Consider the following 21,169-nt stretch of genomic DNA (forward strand, 5'->3'; position numbering starts at 1 on the left):
CAAAAATATATTTTATATAAAATTACTGAAAAAATCAAAATTCAAAAAAAAAAATTTCAAAAACTATTCTTTTAGGGAACAAATAGAATCTTAAATTTGGAATATAAAAGGAAGATAAAAGAAGAACGAATCAATATTAACATTTATTAATCAAGATTAGGCCACCCGGCAAATATAGATTTGGGCTAAAACAAGGGTGCAGCTGAAAATGGAAATAAAGTAAAAGGGCTGAGATCATAAAAAAGCAACAAATTTGGGGCTTATTCGTAAATAGTAAAGAATACAAGTCCTGCAACGGGAAAAGGAGTAAGAATTTTATTTTCTAGTGAAATTACGGTTACTCTCCAATAACCTCACCCTAACTCACACCATTCTATATAAAAACATTGTGTAGTTTGAAGCAAACATTGAGGTTAGAATAGTCATTTGAACTTAAAGTTGCCATCATGAAATCCGTCTGTTTTTGGGAAATTAAATAAATTGAAAGGGCTTGTTGGGTAAATTCAACTAACAAAGCCATTATGATATCTGCAACAGCAAGCCAAATCGAACCAAAAGCTACAGCAGAGAAAAAAGGAAAATAAATTCACTTAAAAGAAAGAGAAAAAGAAAAAGAATGAAAAGCTCTGAAAAAAACTAATAAACGTTTTATGGATTGCAGGTATATCTCTATCAATTCATTCCCTTTCTTAATTTCTTTGTTTTTTTTTTTCCCTTTTTTTCTCCTTAAAAATCTATAAAATAAATATATATGATTTTTCATATTGCTAAAACTAGACAGGTTCTGCCTCTTTCCTTGTATTATTCCTCAGCATAGATTCTTCTCTTTCTTTGTACTGTAATAAATTTTTTTTGGGGTTGATATTTTCTTTTTCATGGGTAGCCATTAAAACTTGAAGGGAAGCTGTTTCAGACAAGTACCTAGGAATCTGGAACTGTTCTCAAGTGTTTCGAGATGTCTCAAACCAACTGGGAAGCTGATAAAATGTAAGTCCTTTCTTTCCCCTTTTCTTATTAAATTTTACCTTTTGGGTTTTTCATTTTTCAACAATCTTTTTATTTCTTTTACTTTTTTTGGCTTGATTTGGGGTTCTAGTTATGTAACCCTTTCTGTGTTATTTTGCTTGTTCTTTATGAAGTCTTTTGGATTCCAAGTTTAGCTCTTTGAAGCTGGTATTTCCTAGGGTTTGCTTCTTTTCTGGCACTTTTAGTTACCGTTATGCTCTTTTTCATAAATTTTGTTCTTTATTTTCTTGAATAAATATATTTGGTTTAGTTTTTTCTTTTTCCTTTTTTTATGTTCTATTTCAGTACTCTGTTTCTAATACTGTTGCATCAGAAATCCCTGAGTGTTATTTTGTTCAATTCCAAAAATTGTATTTGCTCACAGTGTTGTAAAATTTTATTTGCTTTTGTCATGAGTGATTATGGTCATTTATTTTTCTCAATAACAGGTTAGATGTGTATATTCATGATTATTTAGTGAAGAGGGATTTAAAGGCTTCAGCTCAGGCATTTCAAGCTGAAGGAAAAGTATCATCAGATCCTGTAGGTAAGTAACTATGTGGGTTCGGGGATTATGTAAAACCCGGAAAAAACTTGTTCTTACTTTCGAGGTTCTCCCTGTTTTCACCCAAAGCAACAAATTTGCTTAAGAAATTTAATGTTTTCACTGATTATGATGTTGATTTCTGAACTTGGATATCCAGCTATTGATGCACCTGGAGGTTTTCTCTTTGAATGGTGGTCTGTTTTCTGGGACATCTTCATTGCCAGGACTAACGAGAAACACTCAGAGGTTGCTGCATCTTATATTGAGGTCTGGTTTGATTTTATTTCACTTTCTCAATTTTAAGCTGTCAATTTATTTTGATAACCTAGCATCAACATTTTATTTTTGCATTTCTTTTTGTTGGGGAGAGGGGGCATATATGAAGTTGGGTTTGATAACAATTTCCATCTGGTATCTGCACTTTTGTTATGGTGTCCATTTCTATTCTAACCATTTTTATGTTTAGAACATATGGTAGGGCTTCTTGTCTCTGAGTAAGTCAGCTCTTTCCTTTTGTTGAACTTTTAAGTGAGACTAGTTACATCGAATCATTAACTGGTAACCTGCTCTGAGTTTTTGATTTAGGGCCCTGTTTAGCATTGCTTTTGGCTGTCCAAAAGCACATTTTGACAGCAAAAGCAATGCTAAACAATCAGCTTTTACCATCAAAAGCACTTTCCAAACGGGCTCTTGAAACCAAGCCCAAAAGCTGGATGGTAGATTAGTAGGTGCTTTTGGCTTTTGGAAAAGCTGGCTTGGAAGTAAAATTATGAAAACAGCCTCATTTATGATCTATCTTCCCCTAGGGATGCCATAGCTTGTTGTTAGCGAAGTGCCTGATGGCTGGGCAAGTGTCGTTGGTGAATTTTGCTAAAAAGTTTAATTATTTATACACGTAGTGTATCGAATCCTTGAGCATTCCCAATGATTTGTCCTTAAAATATGATGATGCTTATGGTGCATTGTGGTATTGCAGACGCAGTTGATTAAAGCACGAGAGCAGCAGCAACAGCAGCAACCTCAACAGCCTCAACATCAGCATCAGCATCAACAGCAACAGCAGCAGCAACAACTGCAGATGCAACAACTTTTAATGCAGAGGCATGCTCAGCAACAACAGCAGCAGCAACAACAGCAGCAGCAACAACAGCAGCAGCAGCAACAGCAGCAGCAGCAGCAGCAACAACAGCAACAGCAGCAGCAGCAACAACAACAACAACAACAACAACAGCAACAACAGCAGCCGCAGCAGCAGTCGCCCCAGCAGCCGCAACAGCCCCAACAACGAAGGGATGGGTCTCATCTCCTAAATGGCAGTACAAATGGACTTGTTGGGAATGACTCTCTCATGCGTCAGCCTGCTGGAACTGCTAATGCCATGGCAACAAAGATGTACGAGGAAAGACTAAAGTTGCCACTTCAAAGGGATTCTTTGGATGATGCGGCCATGAAGGTAGGTGGATCATCTTTGATTTCGTAGAAACATGTTCTTCTTTTAGTCATAACCATTAAGGAACTCCCTACAGCAAAGGTATGGTGAGAATGTTGGCCAGCTCTTGGATCCAAATCATGCCTCAATACTGAAGCCTGCTGCAGCAACCAGCCAACCTTCAGGGTGAGTTATTCTACATTTCTTTTATTACTCAGAAGAGCCTTTGGCTGCAGATGATTTTGTAAAGAGCAATGTGAACAAAGTCTCATGGACATTGACCAAGACAATTTGCAAAAATGCTTCAGAAGGTGTTCGATATAGTTTTTAGGGCAATTCCCTTCAATCTTGTGGTTGGTTTGCTCTAACAAAATAATTTGGAGTTGTTTCACATTCTTTTATCTGAAATAGCCAGTAGGACATTTAGGGTTTGTTGAAGCATCCAATACTTAGTTGTTTACAGCAATAAACTAATTTGGCATCATGCAAATTCCAGGCAAGTGCTGCATGGTACTGCTGGTGGTATGTCTCCTCAAGTTCAAGCTCGGAGTCAGCAATTGCCAGGAACAACACCGGTAGGTTTGTTTGATCTCTTTCATTTGATCTCTTATATTGATCTCTTTCATTTGATGCTTCTCTTTGTCATGTTCTGAAATTTATCTGGAAGCAGGACATAAAGAGTGAGATAAATCCAGTATTGAATCCCAGGGCTACCGGCCCAGATGGATCTTTAATAGGAATTCCAGGTAGGTTTGTTTCACTTTCTTAGGTTCTGTTCAATTCTTTACTTCAAAAATAGTGCAAAAATGATGGTATCAACTCAACTACTGTTTGCTTGTTCTTGTGATATGCTGGGCTCGGTTTACATAGGAATTAGGAACATAAATTATGTGATTTCATTTTTGTTTCAGGCTCAAATCAAGGTGGTAATAATTTGACATTGAAAGGATGGCCTTTAACAGTAAGTTTTATAAAGATTTGCTTTACCCTAGAGTGGTAATAACTCTTAGTATCACAGTTCTATTTGGTGGAAATAATTTGTTTTTACTTATCACCTGTATTTATGAATTGTAAATTTTACTTTTCATGTATCTCTTTTGAATGGTTATCATTTTATCCGTTTTTTAGGGACTAGATCAACTGCGGTCTGGGATACTACAACAGCAAAAGCCTTTTATACAGGCTCCTCAGCCCTTTCACCAACTTCAGATGTTGACACCACAGCACCAGCAGCAACTCATGCTTGCTCAGCAGACTCTGACATCACCAGCTGGCAGTGATGAAAATAGAAGACTGAGAATGCTGTTGAATAATAATCGGACCATGGGCCTTTCAAATTCTGCTGGTGATGTTGTTCCAAATGTATCACCATTGCAGGCAGGCAGTCCTCTTATGCATCGAGGAGATGCTGATGTGCTGATGAAGGTATTACTGTCTGTACGAAGTTTGTTTTTCCTACCCTTTCTCTTGAAAGGAAATTTCAGTTTCCCCTTTGTTTGCTAGGTATTTTGCTATCACATAAGTTTTATGGTCATCCAGTTTTTTAGATATTTAATCCACCTTGCAGTTAAAATTGGCTCAGTTGCAACAGCAACAGCAACAGCAACAGAACAGTAGCTCACAGCATGCACTCTTGAATCAGCAACCACAGACTTCTAATCCAAGTCTACTTCAACAAGATAAAGTTGGTGGAGGTGGAAGTGTCACTGTGGATGGTAGCATGTCAAACTCATTTCGAGGGAATGATCAGGTCTGCCCTTTTCTGGTTATTTCTAATTCATCTTGCTTCCATGTGGCACTCTTCTGGAGTGTTCCTTGTGGTTCTTGGTCAGTATGGGCACGGTAGAGATTTGTCCCGCTGAAGAAATTTCTAGCTAATAGGTCAACTTTTTTTTTTTTTTGAATTTCCCATTAATTCTTCTCCTCCATCCCCTGCTCTTGGAATAATGGTACGATTTCATTAGAAAGATTTGGATTGAATCAAGAATGCTTTATTTCTGTGTTGCTCGTCCCTAAGATGATAGATTAGCTTCAAAATCCCATGCTGTTACTGTCCTTTTATTTTTATTTTTTATAATACTTATCTCTTAGAAACATTTCAAGAATAACCTCTAGTGTAGGATTTTAAGCTTCTTTCTTTTCCCGTTTGAGTGAGTTTGGGTCGCATTTATAAGTTCTCTTGACTACCTGGGCTTAAGTAAATATCTGAGCAGGTTCCTAACATGATTTCCCTAATTAATTTTAAGGTTTCAAAAAACCAGAATGGAAGAAAGAGAAAACAGCCAGTGTCTTCTTCAGGCCCTGCCAATAGTTCGGGGACAGCAAACACAGCTGGTCCTTCCCCAAGTTCAGCACCTTCCACACCGTCAACGCACACCCCTGGAGATGTGATTTCAATGCCTGCCCTGCCTCACAGTGGCAGTTCTTCCAAGCCTCTGATGATGTTTGGTGCTGATGGTGCTGGCACGCTTACTTCACCATCAAACCAGTTGGTGAGTACATTATTATTTTTGCATGTTGTGGAAGGATTAAGAACTTCTTGCATGTGTTCTCATGGAATTCCATTTTGGCAGTGGGATGATAAAGATCTTGAATTGCAGGCTGATATGGATAGATTTGTGGAGGATGGATCGCTTGATGATAATGTTGAATCTTTTTTATCCCATGATGATACAGATCCCAGAGATGCTGTTGGCCGATGTGTGGATGTCACTAAAGGTCCGTAAAATAACTTTTATGGTTATGACTTGTTAAATGGGAATCTTATATAGCCACTTTTCTTGAACATTGTAGTTCCATTCTCTTGACCATTTTTGTCCAGTATTAATTTGTTTGTGAAATTATTATGGCAATTGATACATCCTTTTTGGAATTCACCACGCACATTTAAGCCTAGACATTGTGTATCTCATTGAATTTTGTACTTTTTAGTGTTTTTCTTACTGAATTGATCTTCTATTTTCTGGTTATTGCTACTAATTTCATGATCTTGCCGCATTGGTTTTTTTTGGCATTTGAGGTTACAAGAGATTGGATTTTTGATTACTGGAACCAAGAGTTCAACACTCTACTAACAAATCAGATGGCTGTTTGCTATATTGGTTTATATACTAAAAAGCTAATTGAATCTGACCAAAAGAAATTGAGCTATTGTATTGGCACTTGTATCTATCCTTATTTGGAATCTTGAGGGATACCTTTCATCTGAACATAAGTAGATTAGTTCCGTGCTTTATGTTTGAAATGTTGCTATTTTACAGTATGCCAAAATTGAATTTTTCTTCAGGTGTCACATTTATGGAATTAAATTCTGTTCGAGCGAGCAGTAGCAAAGTTACCTGTTGTCATTTCTCATCCGATGGAAAGTTGCTTGCTAGTGGTGGCCATGATAAAAAGGTGAGTACCCTGAGGAGAGATGGAACATTGCTACTTCTGAAATCTCAAGTTTTTAATTGGTTTTCCTTTTTAAATCATGCTAAGAAGTGAAATCCTTTGTGCCTTCTTTTTTTCCCCAACACAGGCTGTATTATGGTATACAGACACTTTGAAGCCAAAGTCTACACTTGAAGAACATTCATGTTTAATTACTGATGTTCGTTTCAGTCCAAGCATGTCACGCTTCGCAACATCTTCATTTGACAAAACTGTCAGAGTTTGGGATGCTGACAGTGTTAGTAGACATTTTTTGTCTTTACTCAAAATTGTTGACTTTTGGGTTAATCATGTCTTCTTCTACTCGTGCATGATGCTTACTTGTTTGAACCCAATGAAGTTTTCATCTAAAACATTCTGTACATGTTCATGCTATTGCCATTCTAAGTTTCTTTCTTCTGGGTAGCCATCTAATTGCACTGAAATGAATTAAAGATGCCATCTAGTTTAATGCATGTCTAGAAGTGATTTTCTCAGAGTGGTTTAGTTCTTACTAATAAAACAATCGGAAATGTCTAGAATGAAAGAAAATTCACCTTTATTACAATTTAAGGACAAGTTCCAGAATGCGGTAAACACATATATTATATACTTTATAAATACCAAGTAGGTTTCTGTAATGGGCAACTATTGTATTCACTATTCACGGGAAACTGGAAAGTAGTTAATATTTAATATTTTTATTGTTGCAGCTCCTTCCTCCTGAATGTAAAACCTGAAGGATTGAATGCTTTTATTTGAATTCTAGTTTGAATCAACCTTAGATCCTGATGTCATTAAATTTTCTTCTTTTGCAACAGTGGAAATATTTTGTGCTTAGAATGCATGGAAATGACTATACTATTAGATGGTAAAAGATGGTATTTTATTAATAAAATGAAGTAAATCATGTGCCTGTACTGGCTTACCATGTTTGGTCAAGAAACTGATCAAAATACTATTCTATTCTTTTGATTAGAATCTCTTTAGCCTCTGTATGTTCCATTATTTTAACATTTACTTTTGTTAACTTCTTCTGCAGCCTGGTTATTCGCTTCGTACCTTCTCAGGACATTCTGGTAACGTTATGTCACTTGACTTCCACCCAACTAAGGATGACCTTATTTGCTCTTGTGATGGTGATGGTGAAATTAGATATTGGAGTATCAACCACGGGAGCTGTGCAAGAGTTTTCAAGGTATGATCTTGCATCGGGTTTTCTTGCAGTGTGACTAAATTGAATTCAGATCTCTCTTTGAGGATGATGTGCAGCTATTAAGATTGTTTCTCTTGTGTGGATCAGGGTGGTACTGCTCCTGGTACGGCCCAGTTAAGATTTCAACCTCGCTTTGGAAAGTATCTTGCTTTAGCTGCGGAGAATGTTGTATCAATATTGGATGCCGAAACTCAAACTTGTCGACACTCATTACAGGTGAATTAGTCAACATGTATTACAAAAAACATACATATATGTAATAAAGAAATTCCAAGGCATTATCTCGTAACAGAAAGAACTAAAAGCGGAAGTTATTATCAGTTTGCATCAGTTGTGGATAAATATATGTGCACATATGTCATGTCAGTTGGATGTAAATGTACTGCATGTTATGTCAGTTGAAACCACTAGAAAACATTTTTTTTTTCTGCATTTTATACTCTGCTACTGCACGACTGCCTTACCCTTGTTTTTTTATTTGAAACAGGGACATACAAAGCTGATCCATTCTGTATGCTGGGACTTGTCAGGTGAGCTTCTAGCATCTGTCAGTGAGGACTCTGTCAGAGTTTGGAGCTTTAGATCAGGGAGTGAAGGGGAATGTGTTCATGAATTGAGTTGTAATGGCAACAAGTTTCACTCTTGTGTTTTCCATCCTACGAGTCCTTCATTGCTGGTCATTGGCTGTTACCAGGCAAGTAACTTTCTTGTTCATCTTGTTCGGCCCATATTTACGATGCCAGTTTTTATTATGATTTCTTGTCGAAAGCCAGTTTAAGTGAAAACATACCATGAACCATACCTGCATGAATAATCACATGAGAATATGCTGCAAATAGTTACTTAACAAGTAGTTTTTGATGATATGCTGCAGTCTTTGGAGCTATGGAATATGACGGAGGGTAAGACAAAGACATTGTCGGCTCATGAAGGACTGATAGCTGCATTGGCAGTGTCACCGGTGACGGGCCTTGTTTCTTCCGCGAGTCATGACAAGTTTATTAAATTGTGGAAGTCATACAATTGTTAAAGTAGTAGCTGATGAAAATACACATTAGTTTTTGTTTGCTTTGTAATCAGCAACAATCACTGGTTTGTGGCTGTTGTGGGTGTTGTTCAATGTGTTGATTTTGTTGTGATTTAACCCTAGTAGCTAACCTTGTCTGTTGTATGCATTGCATGATATTTTGTAACCTTGTATGTTTAACTTGGACATTCTTGATTAACTTCTTTTGACTTTTGTTTCTCTTTTTATGTTTTGAGTATGGGTTCAGATCTTCCTCCCTGTGGCTGGGATAGGTTTAGTCACATCATTAAACTTGAAGATTTAAGGTCATGGGTGGAAATATGTAGGTCAACTTTGCAATGCAGAACCTGTTAGAGAAGGTTCTCTCCGAAGCATTATTTTATTTTCAACCTGAAAGTAGTCAAGCCAACCCATGAGCATTGTGGTAGAGATAGTTGGAAAAATTGGTTAGAAAAGAAGTGTTTTATTTGGCAAGGCGAGTTTATTTATTTATCAAAAATGGAATTTTAATGTGATATTTGTCTCAATAAATTGAGATGTTGAAATCTAGGCTTTGGATCCATTTCTTTAAGCTTTCAAAAATTGAGACTTCTGGAGAGGGTAGTTGATTCCCTTTTTATGGTCTAAAATCAAGTCAACTTTCCAAGTTTATAATTGCTTAAATGATGGTAATTATAATATATTCAAGAAAAAACAATTCAAATAAAATTTACAAGAATTTACCAAAACTTGGAGAAACCATCCAACAAAGTTTCTTTTATGGATACTATGATCATTAATCAGTCACAACATCATATCAATTACATTTTGGTGATAAACTCTTATACTAATTGAAAAACATCTAACTACAAGGTTGTTGTGCTGATTATATGTAACAAACAATGAAATAACGAACCAGGAACAAAAATTAAAGAACAATAGAAGTGTTTATCCATATCAGTGAAACACTTATATTTGCAAGACCTTAGAGTTGAGTTCAATTTTAAGTCTTAAGACAACTACTAATTTGAGGTCAACCCTTTTAGGAATGGTTGTAGTTTTATTCTCGCAGACTTAAATCGAATTATCTGAATTTCTAATCTTTCTTACCGACTCTCAAATGAATGACAATTTATATTTGATTTGGACTAACTAAAATATATACTTAAAATGACAACTTATATAGATCATATATGTGTTTATTTAATTTAATATAAATTAATTTTTAACAGTTTTATGTAAAAGTAAATAAACTGTTGAATATATATTAATATATTGAGTATTTTAGATCTATATGATAGGAATATTAGACCAATTTGAAAATTTACATACATGACAAGTGCTGTTGTAATATTAAATTCAGGAGTTGGATAATTAAAATATAAATCATATAAAAAATATTAAAAAAAGTATAAATTTATTTTAGTTTTACAGCTGGTACCGTTTACTATCTAGTTTCCTTTCAAGAAAAATGAAATATCCAACAAGATTATACTTGATCAAAACCCCCAACTCATGTATGGTACGGATAGTGTTAGGTAGGGTATTGTTTGAATTATAGCAACAACATTTACTGCAGTGACAGATTTGCACTAACAAAAGGTGCCACTTGATAAAATTTAATTTTCAAATTCTCAAGACTTGATTGTTTCCTCAATGCATACAAATATTTCTTTAGGCTTTTTTTTTTTTTGTAAATATAAAGGAAAAAAAGTACCTTAATATATCTATAAAAAACTGTAACAAATATAAGAAGAAAAAAGGGTAGAGAGATATGATAGAGAAGATTGTTGTAGCAGCAGAAAACACTGATGCAAGGCTGGAGGCAATGAGTTTGGTAAATGGTGTTTGTAATTCTTTCTTCTACTCTTTCATTTCATCATCAAGTCTGAACTCTGAAGCTGGGTTTTAGCTTTACCATTCACCAAAACAGGTTAAGCTATAGTCAACTACTACCTGTGTCTGTGTCGCGTAGTAAACCAAAAAAAAAAGTCGCCTTTTCTTTCTTTGTCTCCCTCTGCCGCGCTGCTGCTGGCTGCTGGAGTTGCCGACGATTGTAACTAGGTACTCTTCTCTTTACTAATATATCTATTGTAACCAGCTTCTCTTCTCGTTCTTTTCTTCATGTGATATCAATGTGTTTATTTTTGTGGTTTTACTTTTACAGCAACGCATCAATTTTGTTTTGAGATCCTATTCTATGAAACCAAATATTGTCTTCTATATGGAAAATTGTCAAATCAGGAGAAGGAAATGGGTTTCTTCTCTTCTTTTTACTTTCCAGTTTCCAGTTTGTTTCACCCAATTTTCTGGATCTGCATCCCTTGATTTCTTAAAAATAATTCAAATGCTACATAGATATGGTTGAATTCTCTTAATTTGATGCCTGCTGATGTTCTATTATTTCTGGTGCTTCAAAGTGAATTTATATATATGCATGTATGTATAGTTTGGTAAGACTTGGGAAGGCCTAAACGTGCTGGAAAAACTGTGCAGAAAAAGTAGCTGGAATATTTGAAGTCCTGAGAATTTAGATATGAAGAAAGCTTATTCCATTCAGGGACCAGTTAGAGAGGAATTCACCTTTTCCACTACTTCTGCTCCCTTCAAAAGTTGTCATGCCTCTACTATTGTTGAGGTCATACCTCTACTATTGACATTACATATTTCTGTTATCTGAGTGTTAGTGTGTAGGTTTATAGTTTTTAATAGAATTTGACATTTAATACATGCAGGTAGATAAAGACCATTTTTTGGCTGCTTATTTTGGAGGAAGCTATGAAGGAGCACCTGATGTGAAAATTTGGTTGCAGAAATACAAAGTAATGTCTCACTCACTTGCCGGACATGACTTCGATTGCTTCACTAAACTTTCTTTTGTGGTTTTATAGGCAGATAGAGACGGGCAACATGAATGTTCAGTCGATATAAACTGCCATCAGTACTTGATTGCATATCTGGTTTGCATATTTTGTGCTTCATATATGTATGTGTGTGTGTGTACATACAAGTGAAAGGAAGGACTTCTTGTCATCCTTGCATCACTTCTCCGTGTTCGTCTTTCTTTTGTTTCTTTGCTTGCATTCTTATGTATCTATCATGTAAGGCTGAAAATAGAACAGAAAAGACCAAATTCACCTATTTTTCTCTTTGTAAACTCTTCTCATCTTTTGTTTGCTTCCTCCTTTTATGACATGTGTGCATGGATTTGTTCACTTGTCTTATATTTTTTATATGATACTCTTAGGATTTCAGTTTTCAACCGGGTTGTACGCCCTGAATGCATGAATTAAAATTGATTTGGCAGGATGGCTGCTGGTATCCACCCCTTGTTATTGACGAACAACCTAATGTTCCAATGTGGAATCCTGTGCTATTTAAACTTCCATCCGAGGAGTTGTTGTTATTCTATAAAGCAGGCCAAGAGGTTCAAAAGTAAATTCCTAGCTCTTTATGGTTTTCAAATGAAGTTTTCAAAGTAAATTCTGGGCAGAGATCTTAGGTTCAAGCCATATATGCTCTCTTCTTCCCCCAAAAGAAATATGACCAAGCATCCCGAAGTACTCGTTCCTTCTACATGTTATCATGATATGTGAATTTCTTTACAATGAATATATGTTCGTCTTATGTTATCTTACATTTTTCTGTAAATAAATCCAGGTGGAGTGGATGCATGAAGCGATCATATGATAAAGGTGTTACTTGGACAAAGAGAGAGCAACTCCCTCCTGGCATACTAGGACCTTCTAAGAATAAGGTGTGATGTGACTATAATTTGTTATTACATTTTCTTATATTGACGTGCCACTTACTGTCTGCAGCCTATCTTGCTCGAAAATGGGGTTTTGCTCTGCGGATCGTCCGTAGAGAGTTGGAATTCTTGGGGGTCATGGGTTGAGGTTGTGATACTGACTCAACTACATTAACTGTTAAGACGCTGATGATGTTTTGGAAATGCAGTTTGACATATTTGATGATTATAACATTGGCAGGTTACAACAGACTCTGGTATATCCTGGAAGAAGTATGGCCCTATATATGTTAAAAATAGGTCTCTCAGTGTGATTCAACCGGTTCCTTACGTTACTTCGAAAGGAACACTGCGTGTTTTAATGCGATCTTTCGAGGGCATCGGTAGAGTTTGTATGTCAGAATCCCATGATGGTGGTCATAACTGGGATTATGCAAAACCTACTCAACTTCCCAACCCAAACTCAGGTTGGTGTGTTTTAGTTATGCCAAGTAATGCCATTGCAGCTCTTAAATTTAGTAAGCTAGAACTGCATATTTTGTAAAGAATCTTGCTTATTACCTTCAATTTCCCTACCGGCTTATACCATGATGATCTACGTTTGTTAGGTATCGACGGGGTTAAGCTGAGCGACGGTCGCATCTTACTTGCTTACAATACAATCTCAAGAGGTGTGCTTAAAGTTGCAGTGTCCACAGATGATGGTGATTCATGGAATGAAGTTTTAACACTAGAAGAGAATTTGGAAATGGAATTCTCTTATCCGGCTGTTATTGAGGCTAGCGATGGACTTGTTCACATCACTTACACATATAATAGGACCCAGATTAAGGTAAACAACTTTGTTTCTGATAGTGGGAATGAACATCCTGCAAAAATCGAGTGCATCCGAGGATATCATGGTTTAACTTTAGCAGAAATTTTACTTTTGCAGCATGTTATCCTTCAACCAAATTGATTCTGCACTGGCCTTTGGTTGTTGGGGGACTGGATAGCTGCCCAGTAGATGACGCTTCGAATGCTTCTCCCGAGTGGACCTCCTCAACAATTTTCATATCATTGCTTTGCATTTGAGCCTTGATGTGACCTTGTTCTTTTGCTACTTGCGAGTGAGTATTAATAAGATTGATGTTGTTGGACTCGAATTTGATTCCAAGCAGTGTTTATCTATGCTGTTTAAACTCTTTGTTGAAGTACTTGTATTTATCTTTCAAAGATTCTTTGTAAAAACTTTAAAAAGAAAAATCGCGTCATATTAATGTCCGAGTAACACTAACATTTTATGCTTGTTTTGCTATATGCAACTCTGTAATTATCAAAGAACAAAGGTTTTGCTATATGCAGCTTTGTAATTATCAAAGAACAAAGGGTTGTCTACAAAACCATACATTTTCATCATATTCTCTGTTCTCTTAAATAAAAATTTTAATTACACGCAGAAGCTATTTTGGCAATGAAATAAGTGAAACTGACAAAAGAAAGAGCTCAGTGGATTTACTTAGGTTCCTCTTGTAAAAATACCATGAAAGTCCCAGAAGTCAAATTAAGTTTTACCCCATTTACTTAAAAATGGGCGAACTAGTTTCTGTACATTATTTCAATGAATAAACTAGTCTTTATTGTTAAAAATTTCATTAATTTTTACTATTAAAAACTGGCGTAAATGACGGAATAACCTAACAGTTACATGTGGTGTGCCATATGTACCTCATGCTAGTGTATCGAGACTAATTTTTAACAGGACCAATTTACTATTTACTCTAACGTAAATGAACTAAATTTGCCCAAGAGCAAAATATAATTCAACTTTTAGTACATGAGCCTCCATAGTATTTTTACTGATTGCTCCAGCTTGCACATCAATGTTTGCTATAACTGTGTCGACATCCCAGTCTGTGCAGTACAAAAATGGTCTTTTCATTTTCAATGACACTGCTTGTTTCCCCATGCTCAAAATTAAACAAGCTTTCATAACAGTACATCACATATACCATCTTATATCTTAATTGCAAAACATAATTCTCCATAACTGGTTTCCCATAAGTTCTCCCTGGCAGCTAAGATAACATATGTTATCTAGAAACAACTGCATGCATCGATTATTTCTTGAAGCTTGCTCTAATCTTTGCCTTTTTTACCTTGGTCTTAGGCATTAACGGTTCAAACTTGTGTCCTTAGCTCTTTTCTTAATATTCTCGATCAACCGGCCTGCTCTCGATACAGCATTTTCAGATAAAGTTCTATGCTTAACAAGTTCCCTTGGATCTGTACTTGTCTTAAGCATATCAGCCATTGCTTCAGCTTTCCGAATTGTTGATTTCCTCCTTGCTCGAGATGAGTCCTCGTCTTCAACATAGGTATTAGGTAATTGTTTGGAAGAACGGATCAAACTCATCATATCACATAATTTCCTTGCCATCTCCGTCATTCCATTTTTCTTTAGCTCATCATTTATTCTCTGGAAAGTATTATATTGCGGAGCCATACCTCTTTGTATCACGTCCTCAAATTCTGCAAAAGCATCTTCAAACCTTTGCATTTTGCATAGAAAATTAATCAACAAGGTACTAGTAGCAAAATCCCTGTTGTATCCCCTCAATCTCATTTCTTTGCTAACCTGAATTGCCAAGTCCAACCTCTCCTCCTCACACAGCATCTTCAACAAAAGACGGTACGTAAGCTGATCCAGGGTGTGACCGGATCGAATCATCTTCGTATAAAGATTCATAGCTTCCTCGATTTTCCCAAGTTGTGAGAAGTACCTAAAGAAATAATTGTAGGCTGTAGTGGTTGGGATGAAACCTCTGCTAATCATCATCTTAAGTATCTTACTAGCACCTATTACATCTCCAGCCTTGCAATAACCTTTCACTAAAGAATTATACATGGAAATATCAGGGCCGGATTCACACAACAATACCCTTTCCATCATCCCTAACGCCTCCTTTAACCTACCGGCTTCACCCAATGCATTGATAATTGGCTTATATACTTGAGAATTCAACTTAAGTCCGACTACCTTCATTTCATCAACCAATTCCATCGCCCTATCAACACAATGCATCATACAATATCCTTCTACAAGAATACCATATGTTACAACACTAGGTGATACACCAGCCTTTTTCATATCCAACCAAAATCTCTCTGCATATTCGAGATTTCTCGAATGAAACCATCCATTCAATAATATGTTATAAACCTTGATTGATGGAAACCAACAAAGATCAGATTCCATCTTTCTAGTGAAATATTCAGATGCCAACCTAACATACCCTTCCTTACAAAGGCAATCCAACATTATTTCAAACACTTCAGTTTTCAAATCAGAATGGTAAATCTGATCTAAACTGCAAGCGAATTCATATGTACGGATAGCAGGATGAGGCATACCTGAAAGATGCATAAACATCAGTAGTTCCAAAATAACACTAAAATTCAACTGCAAACCAATAAAAATGCTTCAAAAAACTTCTAAAGCGGCTTGTGTAAGATATATCAAAAGGGAATTTACCAGCGCGAGCGTAGCGTCTGATCAAGATTACGAAGGTATTAATAGAAACCAAAGTGGAAACCGTTTTTCCATCACCGATCTCATCAAGAACCAAATTCCATGCCTTCTCAAACTCCCTAGCTTTACCAAGAATATTGATCATCGAATCAAACAACGTCGCAGAGGATTCCAATCCAGGTTTCTTTTCAGCCCAGAGAAATAAATCATGCAACAAATTTGGAGAAGAGATAAGAGAGGTATCTGGGTCTACCCCCGTTTGGTCCAGAGGTGAGTCGAGAGATGAAATGGCTGAGTTTTTGAGGAAATTGGAGACGATGGAAATTTTGGTTCGGGTGGGAACGGGGTGAGGGCTGATGCTGGTAGAGAAAGGAGATGAAGATGGCATGGGCCATGATGGAGCAGAGAAGAAGAGCTTTTGGAGGCGATGAATGTTGTGAAGGAACAAACGGCGTTGCAGTTTCATTTCCTTTTCTTTTTCATAAAGAATTTCAGAGGTTTTAGGTGGGTTTTAACGGCCATTATGTTGTTGGGTGAAAGCCCAAAGAAATGAATCCACTACTAAAATCTCAATACAAACATTTATAAAGAATAGTTTAGTTAGACAATTTCTTTAACAATATAATATATAGTAAAGGAGTAAATAGAAATGAATAAATAAATAGTGGGTTCCATCGTTTCTATGGTTACTTCTTAAACGGTAAGGTCATCTCTATACACCGAAGCTCATTTCTTCATTTAATTGGTAATTTGTATAGTTCACACTCTTCAGCTCTACTAATAAATTTTCCAGTAATAGATCTTTCACAACGAGATCTATCTTATACAGTAACGGTATGTAAAGATGAGGATTAATTGGGCAACTGACCCTGTTAGTCCGTTCTTTGCAAGAGTTGAAGCATAATCTTTTTGCTTTTTAAATAGGATTTTCCCCGTTTAATGGATAAACATTTGCTACCAATGGAGAATTTTTTCTCATCTTAAATTCCAATATTAGATTTGCTCCAATGGAAACCATAAATTTCATACACAATAGAAGGATATGGTAGATCTATCTTTTTTAGATAGTGAACAGACGAACCCCATTCTATTCACTAGTACAGATCGTTGATACTGAAAAAGTTGTTTCTTTTTTTTCAGCCCATGATCTGAACAAGTCGCACATACACCCTAGTACATGTTCCTCGGCGCTGAGGACATCCCCCAAGAGTAGGGGATTTCGTGACAACTACTTATAACTATTTTCTAATCTATAAATAAGAGGATAATGCGTTTCAACACACTCGAACTCACGTCTCCTGCATTGACAACAATGCCTATACCAATCAAGCTAAGATTCAATCGACATGATTAGTACAAATTTAAACTTGAAATTAGAAAGATAAGTTTGAACTTTTTTTTTATAAAAATAAGACATCTTCAAAATAAACGAAATTTTTCCGTGCACTTTGCTAAAAACAAGTTATGGAAGTGACTAAATATTACCATTTAAATTAATCTATTACTAACCTATATACTAAAATATGTGTAAAAAAATAACAATCCTATCAAACATAGCATAAGTGATTTAAGCTCAACTAACTTCACAATCATACACTCTCTCTTCCTCAACAGTTTCACGGTTTAAAACTGTTCTAAAAACACTTCCAAAATAAAAGGATTGAAGTATTTTTGCACTAATGGAATGTTCAACATATATATAGTGTTCCAATAACTATAAATAAAAATGTGTAAGTACTCTAAAAGTTATAATTTATGGTTATTAATAAAGAGTTATGACTTTTTAATAATAAGTTATGTTTCTTAAATATGAAAGTTAAATCACTTCATTTTTTTAACAAAGAATTAATTACTTGAATAGTTATGTTTATATAACAAATGTGATTATTTAGAAGAAATACTTATTGAAAAATTATGTCTTTCTGAAGAGACATGAGAATTCCTATAAATAGGAGTGAGATTTTATTTGGATGATTGATAATTGCTAAAGTAACATGTTTTAACCTTATTCTTAATACGTTTTTGGTGATTATCTGATTTTAATTATGAATTTTATACTTCTAATCCTTTAAATTCATGTTTTAATGCTTAATAGAACATTTGGGAGCAAAAGGAGCGAAAAAAAAGCAAAAATTGGAGCATCGGAGCAAGCTGAATGAGCCATACAGGCTACACCTTTTCACACGGCCGTGTGAACCACATGGTCGTGTCAATTTTAACGGATTGTGCATTGAACAACAGAAAATCGTGATTTTTAGGTTTTTTAGGCATTCTAAGAGTATATATGACAAAAATAAGAAGATAGGAAGGACCCGTCAGAGAATATTCAAGAAAGTAACTTGAAAAACACCATTGAAACAAACTTTGAAGCAGATTTCCATTAAGATTGAAGATTCCCAATTGATTTCTTAGGAAGTTATCATTAGTTTCTTTTATCCTTTCGGTTATACTGTATCTTTGATTTTTCTCTTTTTGAGTATGAACTAATTTCTAAATACTTAGGGGAGATGAACTTTACTATAAATTATGTCGTTTGATTTCTATTTTACGCAATAAATACTTAGTTTCTTATTCTCAATTATATGTGTGCTTAATTATTGGTTTGATTTTTCTAGAGTATTAATTCATGCATGTTCGATGTGCTTAAATCGGTGGTTGAATAAACCCTGTTTAAGATTAGATTTTGCATAATTGAGTGGAGTTGCATGCAATCCTAGAAATAGAACGACATAAATAAACTAGATTAGAGTCAAATATAATAGGGAAATCCATAGCACGAGTTAATGCGATAATAGGAGTTTTAATTAAAAAGAAATTTTAATTAATCAACCTAGAGTCAGTTGCTATTATGCTCAAAAGAGATATTAACATAATTTAGGAATTCATACGAATCAAGGTGTTAAGTAAATAAATTGTGTAATTTAGATTGATAGTGACAGATGAAATCTATGCGGATTCTTACCTAGGTATTATTTCGTTTCTTGGTTGTTATTAGATTATTTTCATGTTTTGTTCTTTGTCGCGTTCGTTAGTTAATTTTAGTTTTAATTGATCATTTGAATTATTTGGTTAAATAATAGAAAGACGGTAATTTTCGGTACTTGTAGTCCTCGTGGGAACAATATATTTGCTCACCGTAATTATACTATTAATTGAAAAGTGCACTTACCTTAGTAAAATTTTGTTGGACAAAACACGTTGGCAACAAATATATACATATTGTAACACCCCTAACCCGTATCCGTCACCGGAACAGGGTTATGGAGTATTACCAGAATAAACAGATTAAATACAGACATTTCATATTATTATTTAACATTCATGTTGGATATTATTCATAAAGTCCCTTATGAGAGCCCTCGAGGCCCAATACATACATTAGAAACAAATCGGGTCTAAATCGGAAACTCATAGAATTTTTCGCAAAATTTTAAAATTTTCCAAGGTGTAGGGGTCACACGCCCGTGTGGTCAGACCGTGTGGTATTTGAAGTAAGGCACACGATCGTGTCCCCAACCCGTGTAACTCTCTGACTTGCAATATTTTTAAGTGCAGAGGTCACACGGCCAAGTCACACGCCCGTGTGCCAGGCCCTGTGATCAATTTTGAAGATTCTGTTTTGAAATTTTAAGATACAGAGGACACACGGTCAGAACACACGCCCATGTGCTAGGCCATGTGTCACACACGGTTGAGACATACACCCGTGTCTTTGCCCGTGTGGATAAAATAATGCCATTTCTAAGCCCTATTTCTCACACAATCTTGTCTTCCACCTACATCAACACTTAAATACATTCTCAATTCAATACAAGACATTTAAATCAAGCCAAAACCAAGTCATATACATGATATTTTCATTACATGTATTCATAAACTCTATCTTACCTAATTGATCAAATTCACATATATGCATATTTTACCAAATATGTTATCTAGATCCATTCATCCATGTACTTACCATCATTTGACCATTTCAAACACACATAAAGTATATTAAGACTATTTACACATCAAAATATACCAAACATAGCCCTTTAAATGGCTATTTACAACCAAAATATGTATATGTCATCAATGACCAAGTTAACCTATACATGCCATTATAACCAAAATTAGTTTCATGCCTGTACCGAAAATGGGTCGGTGGGTAGTGTGAGTGATCTCTACCAAGCTTCCAACCCGATGAGCCTCCGAGAACTATAAAACAGAGGAAATACAACTGAATAAACACTTAGTGCTTAGTAAGTTCATATAAAACAGAGGATCAAGATAACATATTTTACCAAATATGCTATCTTGATCCATTCATCCATGTACTTACCATCATTTGACCATTTCAAACACACATAAAGTATATTAAGACTATTTACACATCAAAACATACCAAACATAGCCCTTTAAATAGCTATTTACAACCAAAACATGTATGTGTCATCAATGGCTAAGTTAACCTATACATGTCATTATAACCAAAATTAGTTTCATATTTGTATAAAAAATGGGCCGGTGGATCGTGTGAGTGATCTTTGCCAAGCTTCCAACCCAATGAGCCTCCGAGATTTATAAAATAGAGGAAATACAACTGAATAAGCACTTGATGCTTAGTAAGCCCGTATAATGGAAAATTTACTTATCATTTATTTACATTTATAGTAAACATACAAGAACACATCCAAAGCAATTTAGCCATTAGCCTAACACACATAACCTCAACAAACATGTTAGTAATGTATTTCTTGTAAATATCAATAACAATGATGAGCTCATCAAATATCGAGTTTCCAAGTATTTCATGTATATACAGATAATGATTTCATTTTGATTTCATATGTTCTCATGTTAGAATTTCACCCGTTGAATCGTTTGAAATCTTGATGGATACTTGGGTAGTACACATGAAGTGTACAATACTATAAATCCGTCAATTCATATTAGAGAGTGCTTTTACAAGCACATAAACAGAAAGCTCTCTCTAAAGCCTATATAACTGGATGCTCATGTGAGCATGTAACGGTAAGCTTATCTGGTCTTAATAACATGAAACTCATAAGAGCCATATTTAGAATGCTCATGCGAGCATATAACGGGTAGCTCTGAAGAGCACTTAACGAGTAGCTCAGAGTAGCACTTAACGGGTAGCTCCGAAGAGCACTTAATTAGGAAGCACCGGATAGCCATATTGAAGGAGGTTCAAGCAAGCAATAACGGGAAGCTCACAAAGTGTAACACCCCTTACCCGTATCCAACACCGGAATAGGGTACGAGGCATTACCAGAACACATACACTTGT

General features: G+C 35.5%; 3 protein-coding genes across 6 annotated transcripts; 2 read left to right on the plus strand and 1 right to left on the minus strand.

Annotated features, from left to right (window-relative positions):
• Window positions 1–495: 495 nt before the first annotated feature.
• LOC105773043 (transcriptional corepressor LEUNIG) lies at window positions 496–8,834 on the plus strand. Of its 3 annotated transcripts, none has more exons than XM_012594645.2 (19): window positions 496–661; window positions 884–987; window positions 1,455–1,552; window positions 1,710–1,819; window positions 2,529–3,005; window positions 3,079–3,167; window positions 3,478–3,556; window positions 3,652–3,727; window positions 3,893–3,942; window positions 4,110–4,406; window positions 4,549–4,731; window positions 5,228–5,473; window positions 5,555–5,699; window positions 6,268–6,377; window positions 6,502–6,651; window positions 7,435–7,590; window positions 7,696–7,824; window positions 8,096–8,302; window positions 8,483–8,834. In XM_012594645.2, exons 2-19 carry the CDS (start codon window positions 956–958, stop codon window positions 8,636–8,638), a joined length of 2,790 nt encoding a protein of 929 aa, XP_012450099.2. In that variant the 5' UTR covers window positions 496–661; window positions 884–955; the 3' UTR covers window positions 8,639–8,834. The 3 variants fall into 3 exon arrangements, with proteins under 3 accessions (XP_012450099.2, XP_012450102.2, XP_012450100.2); XM_012594648.2 differs by having other exon boundaries at window positions 5,582–5,699; XM_012594646.2 differs by having other exon boundaries at window positions 5,243–5,473.
• Window positions 8,835–10,324: 1,490 nt separating this feature from the next.
• LOC105773666 (uncharacterized) lies at window positions 10,325–13,635 on the plus strand. Of its 2 annotated transcripts, XM_052632733.1 has the most exons (9): window positions 10,325–10,678; window positions 11,111–11,252; window positions 11,350–11,436; window positions 11,922–12,049; window positions 12,275–12,371; window positions 12,436–12,513; window positions 12,607–12,832; window positions 12,974–13,197; window positions 13,300–13,635. In XM_052632733.1, the coding sequence occupies exons 2-9, from the start codon at window positions 11,151–11,153 to the stop codon at window positions 13,321–13,323; spliced, it is 966 nt and encodes a 321-aa protein (XP_052488693.1). In that variant the 5' UTR covers window positions 10,325–10,678; window positions 11,111–11,150; the 3' UTR covers window positions 13,324–13,635. The 2 variants fall into 2 exon arrangements, with proteins under 2 accessions (XP_052488693.1, XP_052488694.1); XM_052632734.1 differs by lacking the exon at window positions 10,325–10,678 and having other exon boundaries at window positions 11,092–11,252.
• Window positions 13,636–13,923: 288 nt separating this feature from the next.
• LOC105773667 (pentatricopeptide repeat-containing protein At5g11310, mitochondrial) lies at window positions 13,924–16,379 on the minus strand. Its single transcript, XM_012595743.2, has 2 exons — window positions 15,880–16,379; window positions 13,924–15,758 (listed from the first exon to the last, which is right to left on the minus strand). Exons 1-2 carry the CDS (start codon window positions 16,340–16,342, stop codon window positions 14,518–14,520), a joined length of 1,704 nt encoding a protein of 567 aa, XP_012451197.1. The 5' UTR covers window positions 16,343–16,379; the 3' UTR covers window positions 13,924–14,517.
• Between the last annotated feature and the right edge of the window lie 4,790 nt (window positions 16,380–21,169).

Source organism: Gossypium raimondii, chromosome 6, assembly GCF_025698545.1.
Source record: "Gossypium raimondii isolate GPD5lz chromosome 6, ASM2569854v1, whole genome shotgun sequence".
In the NCBI taxonomy this organism is placed as follows: Eukaryota; Viridiplantae; Streptophyta; class Magnoliopsida; order Malvales; family Malvaceae; genus Gossypium; species Gossypium raimondii.